The 15,370-nt window shown below is 31.1% G+C and overlaps 2 protein-coding genes across 3 annotated transcripts; one reads left to right on the forward strand and one right to left on the reverse strand.

Moving 5' to 3' along the window:
- Nucleotides 1-4,394: 4,394 nt before the first annotated feature.
- Nucleotides 4,395-8,485, forward strand: LOC108346388 (uncharacterized). Of its 2 annotated transcripts, XM_017585471.2 has the most exons (7): nucleotides 4,395-4,717; nucleotides 4,811-4,867; nucleotides 5,408-6,344; nucleotides 6,646-6,876; nucleotides 7,084-7,251; nucleotides 7,607-7,668; nucleotides 8,043-8,485. In XM_017585471.2, the coding sequence occupies exons 3-7, from the start codon at nucleotides 5,513-5,515 to the stop codon at nucleotides 8,481-8,483; spliced, it is 1,734 nt and encodes a 577-aa protein (XP_017440960.1). In that variant the 5' UTR covers nucleotides 4,395-4,717; nucleotides 4,811-4,867; nucleotides 5,408-5,512; the 3' UTR covers nucleotides 8,484-8,485. The 2 variants fall into 2 exon arrangements, with proteins under 2 accessions (XP_017440960.1, XP_017440958.1); XM_017585469.2 differs by having other exon boundaries at nucleotides 4,395-4,867.
- Nucleotides 8,486-9,547: 1,062 nt separating this feature from the next.
- LOC108347228 (membrane protein of ER body 2) lies at nucleotides 9,548-14,477 on the reverse strand. The gene is made up of 6 exons (XM_017586391.2): nucleotides 14,339-14,477; nucleotides 13,690-14,232; nucleotides 12,288-12,329; nucleotides 11,231-11,416; nucleotides 10,633-10,694; nucleotides 9,548-10,240 (listed from the first exon to the last, which is right to left on the reverse strand). Exons 1-6 carry the CDS (start codon nucleotides 14,379-14,381, stop codon nucleotides 9,761-9,763), a joined length of 1,356 nt encoding a protein of 451 aa, XP_017441880.1. The 5' UTR covers nucleotides 14,382-14,477; the 3' UTR covers nucleotides 9,548-9,760.
- Between the last annotated feature and the right edge of the window lie 893 nt (nucleotides 14,478-15,370).

The raw sequence follows: 15,370 nt of genomic DNA on the forward strand, positions 1-15,370 counted from the left end.
TAATATAAATGTTTGCAAGTTATATGTATATGGTGTGGTATTAATTCTAGAACGTTCAAAACTATTTTTAGCTTAACCTCTTTTTTTTTGTGTTGGTTGCAATGTTCTCTTTTGCAATGATCATTGTTATGACATGAGCAAATAAGATTGCAGATGACAATGAGACTGAGCAAGAAGGATGTACATCATTAGTATGAGTCTTGAATAGTGGTTTTGTACATATATATTGTGTAGTGTGTAATTATAGTTCTTCTTTTAATTTTGAATTATACAAAAACTAACTTCTTTTGATAAACTTTGAAAAAAGAACTATAATACATACATCTTTTGTACATTTAAGCATTTCTCATTTTTCTTAATATATATTATGTGTGCAACCTATTGTTGTAATAATATTACTTTTTTTGCAAAAGAAACTTTTGCAACATTGAATTATATGTTGAGAGCAATGTCTCTTTTGGGCAATGTTCACTGCAACGTTCCTTTTTCTAATTCAACGGTCAAAAATTTATTACTCTTTCTTTCCTTCTAACTCTATAAATAGAGGTCTTCCTCCATTCACAAACACACAAAAACCATTTCTCTCATCCTCTCATTTTCTCATTCTCTCTTTCTAAAAAAATAATATGGGTTTATTTTATACTATTTTAAGAGATCTTGACTAGTTCTGAGATCCTCAGAAATATTCTAGGAAGTTCCTGTTGTATCATGGAGGAATTGCGCAATACACCGCGGATAATTCCTTAAGGATAGTGAAACAACATGCCTCCAGAAATACTGTTTTGTCAGCTTTTCTACAACAATCTTAAGAACTTATGGCTAACATAAACAACTCAATCCCGGAGGATCGAAACTTGTTTCCAAAACTCAGACGGTAATTGTGGAACCACTTACGGATGTGTCAAAAGTCGAGGTCTTCTCTAGACAGAACTTCTGGACGCTAGCAAGATGCTCACAACAACGATGACTTTTGATCGCATTTATAGAGACCGCGAATGAGGATGAAGAAGAGGGGAAAAAAATGACAAATTGGAGTTCGTTGGAGTTAGGATGATGAATCCTAATTTCATGTGTCGTTCCTTTGTAATGTTTGAGGAAAGGTGAAGAATATTTCATCTCTAGAGAAAGAAAAAGAAATAAGATGAGGCTGGATACTTGAGTAATTTTCCGTATACTTTACCTACAAATGAGAGAAGCACAACTAGGTATTTTCTCGTTTACCAATCTTAAATATTTTAAAATTGTGGGGGTATAGGTAATTTTACTTAAATACTTGAAGAAATAACTTTGGCTTTTCACCTAACACTAATGCAGAAAGGGCATTTAACGTCTGTTATTTTGGCCTTTTAACGTCAGATCCAGACCCGACGTCTTTGTAGGTGACGTTAATCAGACGTCGGACTCCACAGGTCTGACGTCTTTATAGACGTCGGACATGCATTAACCGACGTCTAAGGGCTCTATAGACGTCGGATATGGCATTAACCGACCTCTACTACAGCTCGTGTCTTTGGGTAGCGTAGTATCACCTTCTTCCTTTGCTAGTTTCGACATAGAAAAGGTTGTGTCTTTTGGACCTCTTATGACATTTCAATCGAAAACCGAATCTGGGTCCGCCTAGTTCCATTCCAACCGACAATGAAAACGAATACGTCGTTAAAGGCCAATTTTGCACTAGTGTAATGATATTCCTCTAAATTTGGAAGTAGAGAATATGTCGTTATATATTTATATATGAACGACATGCTAGTGATTGACACATGCAATCTGATAATCTCTAAAAACTAAGGTTTCTAGGATCAAATTTTGAAATAAAAGACATGGGTGAAACCAATATGATTTTAGGTATTAGAATCATAAGGAAGGGAGATAATATATTATTATCCCAAGAATAATATATTGAGAAACTTCTTAAGGAGTTTGGGTTTTATGATCTAAAACCAGTGAGTACCCCTTATGATGCTAATTCTAAATTAATAAAAAATAAAGGAAAATCTATATTTCAACCTTAGTATGCCCAGATAATTGGGAGCTTACTGCACTTAATGAGCTTTTCTAGACTTGATATTGCTTATGTAGTAGGTAGACTGAGTATGTACACTCAATGTCCAAATCAGGAACATTGGGATGCACTTGCTAGGCTTATGAGTACTTAAGAGGTTCAATGGATTATGCCATTGAATATAATTGATTTCCTACTGTACTAGAAGGGTACAATGATGCTAACTGGATCTATGATTCAGATGAGACAAAATCTACTAGTAGTTATATATTCACACTTGGGGGTAATACGATTACATGGAGATTATCTAGACAAACAATTATTGTAAGATCAACAATGAAATCTAAGTTTGTTGCTTTTGAGATGGTTGTCAATGAGCCTGAGTGGTTTAAAAACTTCTTAGCGAACATTCCTCTAGGAATGAAACCAACCCATCAATATCAATGTGATGTGATTGATAATCGGTAATAGCTATAGCTAAAAACAATAATTACAATGGAAATAATAGACATACAATTGAGACACAATTTAATGAAGCAGCTGCTAAAGAGTGAAACTATTTCCATTGATCATGTGGAGTCAGAACTAAATCTAGCAGATCCTCTAACAAAACCATTGGGAAGACAAATGATATTAGAAACATCGAGAGAAATGAGACTTAAGCAACTTGCAAACAAACAAGTGATGGTTTGTGATTGGAGATCCCATGAATAAGGTTCGTATGGGTAAAAACAAGTCACTTGTTAGTTCTGATAGCATTAAATTGATTTTAATCAATTATGTCTCTTCCTATGGTGTGTGTGAAAGTGGGGGATTGTTGTAATAATATTACTTTATTGCAAAAGAAACTTTTGCAATGTTGAATTATATGTTGAGAGTAATGTCTCTTTTGGGCAACGTTCACTGCAATGTTCCTTTTTCAATTTCAACGGTCAAAAATTTATTACTCCTTCTTCCCTTCTAGATCTTTAAATAGAGGTCTTCCTCTATTCCAAAACACACAAAAACCATTTCTCTCACCCTCTCATTTTCTCATTCTCTCTTCTCTCTTTCTTTCTAAGAAAATCCGGGTTTATTTATACTCTCTTTAGATATCATTGCTAGTTTTGAGATCTTCAGAAATATTTTGGGAAGTTCCTATTGTATTTTGGGAGACTTGCGCAATACACCGCAGATAAGTTCTTAAGGATAGTGAAACAACACGCCTCGAAAAATACTGTTTTGTCAGCTTTTCTACAACACCTACAAGGGGTGGTACAATTTTCACTATATAATTTTCTTATAACTTCATATAATAAAATATTAGCTTAAAAAAATTAGGAAATAACCTAACAAATATTTATTATCTCTATAAAATTTAAATGAGTAATAATATACACAAAAAATCAAAATATTAAAAATTATATATTGAATTATAAGAGGTAATAACGGAAGAAAATTCAATATCTTACATGTTAGAAGCTCAATGTAACTTATAACTTGGAAGTTTGTGAAATAACCTTCCTTGAGATGCTTACCACATATTTTTGTAGTGATCAAGTGACTTATAAGGTAGTAAGTTTATTTATCTCATCACCAAGCACATCCTTACACAAAAAATACTCTTGAGACTCATACTCCTAACACCTCCAATATGCACCTCTAAATTTTTAAACGACCATCTTATTCTCTTGGAAAAGTGACTTCTAAATTACATATTTAAGAAGTTTTTCAGAATTTCCAGAATAATGTTTTGGAAGTTTCTTTTCAGAACATAACTTTTAAAATAAGATTTTCAAAACAAAATTTTCATAATATAGCTTCTTGACTAGAATTTCTTGAACGTATGAAATGGCTTCCGGAATAAATTTTTCGGAATGACATTTTTAAAAGTGTTTCAAAACTTATAAAACGCCTTTCGAAATGGGTTGTTTTAGAATATCTGTACATTAGATATGTTTCAGAAAGAGATTTTCGAGGCACATGAAATATGTTTCGGAAAAAACATTCGAAAATGAGTTTTTTTTTTTCTGCATTTTTTTCTCTTCTTCCTCTGCATTGTTATTCCTCTCTTCTTTTTTTCCTTTGCAGCAGTGGTGCGACCGTGGCAGTAGTGGGATGTGGTGCAATGGTGAAGGGTATTGAAGTCTTTTCCTGGTATTGTAGAGGTGCAGAAAGTAATATCTTAAGTTTGAAACCATATTTTCACAGTTCCAAGACGATGAAGGCCCAACTTAATTTCTTCCACAACAACATAGAATCTTCTTCCTATTCCATGCAAGTCATTGAGGTTGACACAAAGCATGTTATATCGAAGTTTGTAACATGGATATATAAACTTTTCACATAATTTACCCGTTTCCTAAGAAAAAAAGTTATTGGCCTGGAAAGTTTTCAAGAACATGGATTCTGATTTATGCATATTTTCTTACTTATTTTAAGTACCACAATGTCCTTTTCTTTCAAGAAATAAATGAAAAAAAAAGAGTGCATAAAGAATGTTCTGCAGAAAATGACTAGGAAACATTATCAGTTGCTAATTTATCGCTACAAAATATCCACAAAAACTTCTCTTTCTCTCTCAGTTTCTTTACTTTTTGTTTGTAGTTCAACGGTTGACCCTTAGTTGGAACAGAACTACCAACACCTGCAACCAACTAACTGAGCAACTAATTCTATAATGCGGATCTTGATTCTGTTCTCTTAGTTAATCAGATACTTCTGCTAGTTGTTTTTGTCAGTTTATTCTCTTATGAGAGTTCTTAGTTCATCTATTCTATTGAAAATGGCCTGATTTCTGAATTCTGAATTCTTCTTTGCTTTGAACAGGTTTTTGGTTATTCCTTGGGTTGGTATCTGATAAAGTTGCAGCATTAAACGATCTAGGTAATGTATTGAGTCTATTTCATTAACAACATTGTTCTTGTATTCTTGCCATCAAAATTTGTACATCGAATTATTACAAGGATGTTTGTTTTAGAAAATCAGCATCTTATTCTTGAGAGATACATCCCCATGCCATGGTTTGTTAAGATGTTGATGATATGAATATAGAAAACTTCATATAAATTTTGAATACCGACTGAACTATGCTGATTGAGTGAAATGATTTACAGTGTTGCCAATCAAAATTCTATTCATAACTTCATGGATTATTTAATTGTACAATGGATGCCAATGTCAAACTATGAACACAGTTTGTCATGAACATTCGAACAGTGGCCATTGCAGTAGTATTATTTCCTTGTACAAAATAGTTTTGTTCATAGCAGGTAATTCATTGTATGTCTCATCAAAGTTTGATTTTGGCTGATAAACTATGTAACTCTTTTATAAATGAAATCAATTTAGTGTGATTGATTCATCAAATAACAATACACATCCTTAATTAACCCAACAACATCAATAATAGTGATATTTTATTAGGTGAAGTTGATGCACTAAAGTCTCTTACAAAAAATTCAAATTAGTACCCTAGAACCTGAGCAAGAAACAGATAAATCAATCTGAAGGTAAGGTTGATTTGATTACATGGATAATCCTGAAGGCCCTGACAAAAAATTTAAAGGTGCACCACAACATGAGGCTCCAAAACCTGATCTGCCTGAGAAACAAATGCATCAATCAGAAGGTAATAAATTTGGTGGAATGGATCACCCTAAAGGTCATGACAAAGAAATCAAAAGAGCACCACATCATGATGCTCCAAAACATGATCAATCTAGGAAACATAAGAATCAATTTGAAGGTTATATAAAGCACATGGATCGCCCTGAAGGTCCTGACCAAAAATTTAAAGGTGAACCACAACACCAGACTCCAGAATTTGATCATTCCAAGAAGAAAAATCATCAATTAGAAGGTGTGGTTGATCACCCAAAAAGTCCTAACCAAAAGTTCAAAGGTCCACTAACTCCAAAACATGGTGAATCCAGAAAGCAAAAGAATGAAGTTGAAGGCGAGGATGAATACATAGATCACCCTGAAGGTCCTAACCAAAAGTTCAAAGGTGTTCCACAACACCAGACTTCAGAATCTGATCAATCTGACAGAGAGGTTGGTTTCATGGATCACTCTAGAGACCCTAAACCAACATTTAAAGATGCACCACAATATGAGGCTACAGAACCTGATCAATCCAAGAAACAAAGTGAGGTTGACTACATGAATTCTCCCAAAGATTCTGTTGATGAATCTGAGAAACAAGTCACTCAATCTGAAGCCAAAAGTATCCCAAATCCAGCCACTAAAAGTGCAGATGACAAAGGAAAACAAAGTTTTCAAAACACTGACAAAGAGGTCCCTCCTGTGCTAGGAGCACAAAAAGAAACCACTGAAGGGGAAGATGAAATCAATAGCACAGGTAATCCTTAGGAACATTTTCTTCTTCTAAAAGATACTAATATGTAACTAGTTTTTTCCAAAATATTTTACTGATAGTTAATATTCATATAAGATTTACTAATTATAGAGTAAGACCCTATAATTAGATAGTGGGGTCCATTGCTTTGAGTGTTCATAAATTTCAACTAACAATAAAAACTTCGTTGAAAAATGTGAGTATTGTCAGTAGATTTTATGTCTAGATGTTAGCTGAGAAGAAACACAAAAGATATGTTACAAATTTACCAACAATGACGGAGTATTCCCTAATTGTTCTCTAGGACTTGAAAGAACTGAAAACGAGAAACCACAAGATTCATCAAGTCACTTAACTGCAACCTCCCAAGATCGAGGTAAAGGTGAAATTGCACCAAAGAAGAAGCATTTTTGGAGTAATTGGCCAGTTATTGGTGATGATCCTAAGGCCTCTATACCCAAGCAACCTAAAATTGACTTTCCTGATGAGAAACAGCAAGAACACATCGAGGTTAAAGTTGATGAAGATAACAAACGTAAGCACTCCAACTATGAGTAAATTATTTTTCATTTCACTATAGTTTTGCCAGAAAGCACTGTTGGGTGATCCAACTTTTGGGTTTATAAAAGGAATTGGTGTAGTTTAGTCTTCATTTTCATGATGATTGTGCTTGGTTTCGAAGATCGGTCATAGAAGTTTTCTTTATATTGCCATGAAATGATGATGTTAATTTGTTCTGCAGAACCAGCTGCAGAAGTTGTTCCTGCTGAAACTACATCTAGTGAACCAAGTGTAGCAGCGAGTACTAAGACATTGGAAATTCTTAAAAGTGTTGTGTACGGTGGTTTGATTGAATCATTAACAAGTCTCAGTGTTGTGACATCTGCTGCTAGTGCTGATGCTACCACATGTAGGATATTTTATTTTCATTTCATCATTCTTCTCTTTTATTTCTCTTTAAAATAATACTCGAAGATCAGTGCTATTTTGTTTATATGGAGTTATACTTTTCTTTTGGTGTAAACTGATATTTAGTATTCTCAAATATTTATAAAATCACACCTGTTTTACATTTATCAAGAAAAAGATGAAACATTTTCATAAATTTTCACATAGAAAGATGTCAACAGATGTTTATGCATCATGAACAACATTGTTGCTCTTCAAACAAACATTGTTAATAATGTGGCCGCAGGAAAAAATAACAGAAGAGTAAGTTTTCGGAATTAATATTGCAACATTAATGACAATTTTTTATTTTGCAGTGAACATTGTGGCTCTGTCTATGGCTAATCTGATTGGTGGACTTTTCATACTTGGTCATAATGTGAGTTATATATCTTAAAACTTATTCTGACATTTTTTTTATATTCCAGTTCCTATTTTATCACTGAACTCGCTACAGAACTATAGATACCAGCACTAAAAGATGGCTAGGATTTCTTCTAGCAGCTCTGTTTCACTTGATAAAACCAAAAAAAGGCCTTTTCCAGTTAATTTGAATGACTTTCGGAGCTCATCCATAATGTAATACCACACCAAAAAAAAAAACCGCTCAGGGTCTTGAAATCATGCATGGAATAATTCATGATGTTTGAAAATAATCAACCAAAATGTATCGATTCCCTTTATATATAGATCAATATATTACCTAACGTTGGTCATTACTTGCACTTGAAACTTGAATTTGTTACATTTCAGCTCGAGGAACTGAAATCTGAACAAGTGGATCGGTACATAGAGTTACTGGGTCAGAAGGATAATTTCATTGTGCATGCTTTTATAGCAGTCATATCATTCCTTGTGTTTGGATTAGTGCCACCAGTGGTATATGGCTTTTCATTTGGTGAGAGTGGTGACAAGGATTTCAAACTAGCTGCTGTTGCTGCAGCTTCTCTACTATGCATCACTCTGCTTTCCATTGCCAAAGCATATATCAAGAGACCAAGCAGCTACTTCACATACTTCAAAACGGTGCTTTACTATGTCAGCACTGGTGCTGTGGCCTCACTGCTTTCTTACATAGCTGGTGATCTTGTGAAGGAACTTATAGAAAAGCTTGGATGGTTTGATTCAGCATCAAATTTTTCTTTGATGATTCTTGGGGATAGGCATTCAACAACCCAGAGGGGATCATACTAAAAGAAGGTGTTAAGGACTTTAATTGATTGATTTTATTTTTTATTCAGTGTAAAATGAGTGTGTAACTACTTAAAATGGTTGTTGTCGCCGGAGTCATCAGTTAGACATAATCAAATATTATATGAATCATGATGATCTTGGAGATTTATAATATTAATTTTATCATAAATATTAAAGTAATTATTCATCAGCATTTTATTTAGACAAATATTTATTTGTATTATCATAATTATAGAATCTTAATTGATATTTGTATATAAATAATACATGATCAATACAAATTATAACATTCAATATATAAATTTGTAATACTCGACAACAATATGTAGTTTTTTTTTATTTTCACAACATTTATGATGATAATGTTTAATAAATTTAATTTTAATTTGGATTCACACAATAATAATCATATATCATATTGTATTTTTTAATATGCATGTTGTGTCTTATCATTTTTTATATGAATGTATCAACTTATCATAAATATGTCGTATCTAATACATCTAACCTATTTGTGCATCATAGTTTAATAGTTCAAATTAGATAAGGAAATCGTGTGTTTGAAATTATGGATTTGTTGAAGTGATTAATGGAATTAGTTGTATAAAAACATATTGTGTAAAATGTGAGGGTTGGTTGAGTGAAAGAGAGTAAGGATTTAAATTATAGTTTATGGAGTTTTCTATGTAACTCTGTTAAAAAAGAGAAACTTGGTTTAATAGTGAATTTTTGTGTGGGCATAGATTATAGTTCATTAATACTCTCTGATTGAACCCATCTTAGAAAATTTTGTGTCGTGTTCTTTCTTTCCTTAACCTTATTTCAGGTTCTTAGTTTTGTGGTGTTTGTTTATGACATTCTGAGTTGCATCAATTCAGTGAGTTAATCTACTACACAAATAGTCTGGCGTAAATCAATTATATCACAGGAAGTGTTTCTAATCTTATTTTAATGAGGTTCATGAGATATAACTTGCAAATAAGCCTGCATTATTTGATTCATCAAAAGTTACTCAATATTCATAACTAAACTGCTGAAATTGCCACCAAACTTACACAGAACAATTAAACAGTGAAAAATGCCCTCAAAACGATCCAAATATTAGAAAAACAAAGAAGAACAAGCACCTATTTATAAACTTGACTAGCATCAGTATTCAATGATGAAAGCTTGAAAGGTTGAAATTGCATACACTGTCCAACAGTACAAATTACTTCCCATGATAGTATGAAAACACTATCATCTCTTCTTTTACCAAAAAAATGCATGAAAACTTTTCAGTATGAACCCCATCCAGAATTCTCAACAGTGATGTGAGGAAGAGGCAAAGCAAAGTTTGGTTTTGGTTGAAACCATCCAAGCTGCTCTACCAGTTTCTTGATCTGGGCTCCAGCCACATAAGTAAGTAGTGAAGCCAATACTCCAGAAGTAACATAAAATGTCACAGTTTTGAAGTATGTCATGAAAGTGTTATTGGTTCTTTGGGTATGAGCTTTGGCAATGGCAAGGAATGTGATGCAAATCAGAGAAGCTCCTGCAACTGCTGCAAGCTTCAGATCCTTGTCATCACTCTCACCAAATGAGAAGCCATACACTATTGGGGGCACTAACCCAAATATAAGGAATGATAAGATGGCAAAAAATGCATGCAGATAGAAATTCTCCCTCCTTCCCAGTTGTTCATAATACTTATCAACTTCTGCTTCATTTGTTTCACTTCCCTCTTCTCTTGGTTTTGAAGCTTTCAAGTCCCTTAGCTGTATGCATGCATAGGAACACTTAGTTTCATCAAAAGAAAATTTGTGTTGTTTTGGGAGACTATTGTGTTCTTTTAGGGTTGAAGATAGTCAAAAATAAAAATGTTTGTTTCAGTAGGTTTTTCTAGAGAAAAAATGCTAAAATTTATATTTGTTCTTATTGACAATAAAAAATGAAAAGAAAACTGTAATTTTGTTAAGAATGTTAACCTACAATTGTAATTGTGGTTTTCCAAATTATGAATATGTTTTAGTCTCTCAAAATATTAAAAAAAGAAAACTTTAATCTTTAAATAATAAATTTAAAATAAATTTTTTGAGAGTTTGTAATTTAAGGTTTAAAGTTTATAAGTTAAGGAATTACAGCAATCATGCAATGAACAAAAACTTACATTATGAGTCAACACTGTAAGTCCACCAATCAGATTTGCAATACCCAGAGCAACAACACTCACTGCAAACACAATTTGTGAAAATAAAATATATATAAAATTGTTAGCACAACTTCTGGTCAATGATATCATATAATTTCAATAATGTTTTAAACTTGGCATGATAGTGAAAATAGAAAAGCATTATTCTTTTTCAAATACTAAAATTAGTTTATCTATAAGTCAAAATTAATTTAAATTAAATTATTTATTTAATTTCGTAAAAGAATGAATTAATATATAAGGAATACTTGGTTGATTCAATACATGAACTAATTTTAAAGTATAAAAAAAGCTATTTCATTTTTTTATTCATTATAACATCCACATTACCCTTTTCATTAAAAGAAAAAAAAATGTGAGGGATTGTTAATTTATGCATAAATTACACTTGTTTGATATTCTAGTGGACATTATTTATTATATTTTTTTTTTCAAAACGAAAAAACAGTATTTTTAATTTCAAGTAAAATCATGATTTAGATGCATCCTATATATATATATATATATATATTGTAATCGAAAGAAAAAGTAAAATGCAAAAGTATTGATTTCATACCTGTGGCAGCATCAGCACTTGCTGCAGATGTTACAACACTGAGGCTTGCTAATAATTCAGCCAAACCACCATAGACTATGCTTTTAAGAATTTCCCAACCCTTATTACTCCCTTCTGTGATGATAGCTTGTGGAACTGTATTAGATGGATCTCTTACATTAATTGCTATATCTCCAGAGGTTCTGTCTGAATTTCAACCAAAATACTCCATAATCAATATAATGCTTCAGTAATATATATAAGAATTAAATATAACTTTTTGTAGAAGATTTAAAACAAATTTTCATAATATAAAAACTTACAAACTTCGTTTGAAATCTAATGTAACAAAATTCGTTGATTGCTCAATTTATTGTATCACCTACTGTTAAATTATTATTTATTAATGTCTTCACTCAATATCTATACGTATCGATTTTATAATTTACGTGTGAAACATTCCTTTTATAAGGGTAATGATTTTCAAGATTATGAGTGGTGTCTTCATCATATATATATGTATATATATATTATGGCAAGTAGTCTCACAAAATGTTAAGCATTTTTGTTTTGTTATTTACGCATCCTTTTCTCTGGTGCAACTAGCCTGTCTGGAAGAATAAAAAAACTATATTTAGTTGCTATCTCATTCATCCTTTCCTAGTCATTATGGAAATTTAGAATATTTCAGTTAATTAACTTCATAATTTGGAATTTTAAAGTTCAAGTGAGAGTTTTTGGACTTCAGTAAACTTACATTCCCATTACTAAAGGTGCACTCTCAATTCTTAAAAAATATATGTTTTTAAAATTTACCTTAGAATGGAATTGAAAAAATTATCATTATTAATAAAAAAAATTATAGGGTTTATTAACTCAGCCAACAAGAAGTTTATTAATTGTGTTAATTCAGAAGTGTTGTGTCCAATTGCTCAAATGATTAATTTAAACAGAAACTAAATAGATTATCAGCTTAACTCTGTTGACTTTTACATCATTAAAAAAAGTATAAATTTCGATTAATCGATGATACGTAAGTAAAAAATGAAAAAATATGTGATTGTTAAGTTCTCATTACCTCCAGGAGCTCGTGATACCAACCCAGTGAAGAAATCTTTGCCTGATGAAAAAACAAAGAAACGAAAAAGTCAAAGTCAATGATAATAGTTAATATCAATTAAGCACTTAGGTGAAGTATTAAATTCTAGAACGTGTACTCTACTTCTGAGTATTTTTTACGCGTTTTGCTGTTCAATTTCACATGGTTTGAACAACTGATAATATATTTAATTAAGTTGCCGGATCTGATTAATCACTTGAATATATATATATATATATATATATATATATATATAATATAATATAATATAATATAATATAAATGTATATATTCCACACTAATGCGAATACAAGTTTGACGTAAAATCTTCAAAATTAAAATAGAAAGAAAATATAGTAAAATTAGGCTGCAGGTTGATGCTTTGGAAGTATATAGAGAAGTAACATCAATGAATGTTGAAATCAACATTTCTCTAAAATGGTTGTTATATATTTATAAAATATTATAGTTGATAGACATGTCTTCGTAAGTGTATTTTTTTCTTTAATAAGGATTTAATTAGTTATAAAAATATTATAAATCAACACTAACAGTATAGTGAACTAACTTTATTAATAAAAGTTAATAAACTATAATATTAATCTTTTAATTTCTATTAAAACAATAGTCTCGATATTTGCTAGCTAAGGACAAAGTTTTGTTTCAACGATATATGATAATTTTGTAGTATTTTAATAAAGAGTGCAATCAAAGACTAATAGCATTCATTAATTCAAAGAAACAGCTTTCCATGTTTTGCTCTACAATAATTGCTTGAAATGAATGGTGTCATATTAATGATTTTGTTATGAAAATTAATAAACATGGATTTTACATTTCAATTCACTTTAATGAATTTCTAACTTATAACGTTTTTTTTTCAATTTAACATATTACAGAAGAGTTATTTAAACGTTTCGGGATATTTTTTTTGAAAAAAATCAAATACAAGAATTACAAATAATAAATAATAGAATATGAGTAACATATGTTTGAAAACACGATTTATTTTTTTAACTCGTAGTAGTCATAATTTAAAATACGATTCAATTCTTTCTTGCATATTTTTGAAAAGTTGTATTATTAAACTTCTTTCTTAAAATTGTTTCTACTATGTTTAGAAAAAGATTTAAAACATCATTATTTTAGAACACCACTAATCCATATTGTGTATATTTAAAATATATCAATTTCCCTAATTAAAAAAAAAACTAATTAGGCATGCATTTAGAACATTTTACCTAGCATATGCCATTGCATTTTTTTTCTTCTATTTACACGCATCTTAAAATGTTTGACCTAGTAAGTATACTATTTTAATTACTTCATAATATACAGAAACACCAATCACAGTCATAGCGGTAAACAAAACACGAGTTACCTTTCTGAATGAGTAACGTGAAACATTCTGAGCATCGTACCAGACATTCAACGTCGCTTTCATCTTCATGAGACACTGTACTTGGAGGAATTGTAGGAACTGTAACTGGCACTCCAACTGGAGGAACAGTAGGCGTAACTGGAGGAACTGTAACTGGCACTCCAACTGGAGGAACAGTAGGTGTAACCGGAGGAACTGTAGGAGGAGGAACCTGTACTGGAGGAACTGTAGCTGAAGGATATGTGACTGAAGGAGCTATAGCTGGTTGTGTAGTGCAAAGCAAGACCTTGCTGATGCAAACTTCACAACTGGGGCAGTAGAATTCATGGTTTGGTGGCATCACGAACATGTTTTTCAAATATATTTCACGAACTTCTTCTGTAGGAGACATGGCTATGCCAATTGCTGGTCCATTTTTCATGTAAATAGAAGAATTAGAAGGGTTCAAATATAGCTTAGCAGATTCCTCAACTTCATGTTTTCCGTCTTCAGCTTCATTCCCTCTTTCTGGGATCACTGTTTTGGATATAAAAGGAAGAACAACTGGAAATAAAAGTGTTTGAAAATTCCGATTAGCCCTATTATTGGTGAAAATAACATTGTATTTAAAAAACAAAAGAATGTGTTGTAATGGAGTTAAAATTTGTACCTTCTCTGTTGGTTTGTGCTACTACCAACGTTTCAGCATCCATTTTTGTGGCAAGGTTGAAGAAAATGGAAATGCTTGTGCGTCTAAATGCATACTTTCAACTTCATTTATAATGCCATTTTCACCACGCATTTTCTCATCCAACTCATTTCCAAGGTGTGAACGCAACCCTTCATTAAAAGAATATATAGCTTTGGAAAACGTGGAAGTTGACGTTTAGGGATAGCAACATACTACAAAGGATAATCTATTATTTATCTTCTTAATTAATGATACCTATTTAAAAAATATTTCTGAACATTTTAAAATTTTAAAATATTTGTAAATATCTATATATATTCAAAAGAAGATATTTTATAAGTTTTTAATAAAATCTAATATAAATTATAAAAAATATATAAAAAATAATATAAATTAAAATTTAATTCTAATTAAATTTATACTTTACGAATGAATATTAAAATATCTCTTACATGCTACATAAATAATAAATACTTATAAATATATGCAATATGAGAATCATTAGTCTTTCACTAAGTTTAAGGTACGTGTTCCACCATGTTTTAATGAATTCTTTATTAAAAAAATTAAAAGTGAATAGTGTGATAATGTCCTCAATCACAAACAACGTCAACACTCTAAAATAGAATAAATGCCCCTATTATTTTCTCTTTATATTCGACAAATTTTTGCCACATTTTATATCTACTATTTTATTTTTTATTCTCTTTCTTTTTTGTAAATACAAAAAATTATTTTAACTATTAAAATATTTCTAAAAATGAGTTGTCAACCGGTAGGTAGAAGTGCTGTTAAAAGAACATTTTAGTAAGGATTAATCTAAGAATACCCTTGGTCAATCAATTGAACAATTTAGGAGGTAAATATTTATTATTTATTGAATTTATTGCATGTATTTAATATAGAACAACAATATGTGTGAAAACTGATGTGATCAATGAGAGAAAGAAAAGCAGTATATTTAAAACAAGTGTAGGTATATATTTAATGCTTCATTAAACACAAAATAGC

Source organism: Vigna angularis, chromosome 9, assembly GCF_016808095.1.
Source record: "Vigna angularis cultivar LongXiaoDou No.4 chromosome 9, ASM1680809v1, whole genome shotgun sequence".
NCBI classification, from domain to species: domain Eukaryota; kingdom Viridiplantae; phylum Streptophyta; class Magnoliopsida; order Fabales; family Fabaceae; genus Vigna; species Vigna angularis.

What these genes read in the sequence shown, in the direction of transcription:
- LOC108346388 (XM_017585469.2), top strand. Translation starts at nt 5,513, where the DNA reads ATGGATAATCCTGAAGGCCCTGACAAAAAATTTAAAGGTGCACCACAA. An exon ending in TAGTGCTGATGCTACCACAT is followed by an intron (nt 7,252 to 7,606) that starts GTAGGATATTTT and finishes TTTATTTTGCAG; the next exon opens with TGAACATTGTGGCTCTGTCT. An exon ending in TTTTCATACTTGGTCATAAT is followed by an intron (nt 7,669 to 8,042) that starts GTGAGTTATATA and finishes GTTACATTTCAG; the next exon opens with CTCGAGGAACTGAAATCTGA.
- LOC108347228 (XM_017586391.2), bottom strand. Translation starts at nt 14,381, where the DNA reads ATGGATGCTGAAACGTTGGTAGTAGCACAAACCAACAGAGAAG. An exon ending in AGCACAAACCAACAGAGAAG is followed by an intron (nt 14,233 to 14,338) that starts GTACAAATTTTA and finishes TTTTATTTCCAG; the next exon opens with TTGTTCTTCCTTTTATATCC. An exon ending in CACGTTACTCATTCAGAAAG is followed by an intron (nt 12,330 to 13,689) that starts GTAACTCGTGTT and finishes TTTTTTCATCAG; the next exon opens with GCAAAGATTTCTTCACTGGG.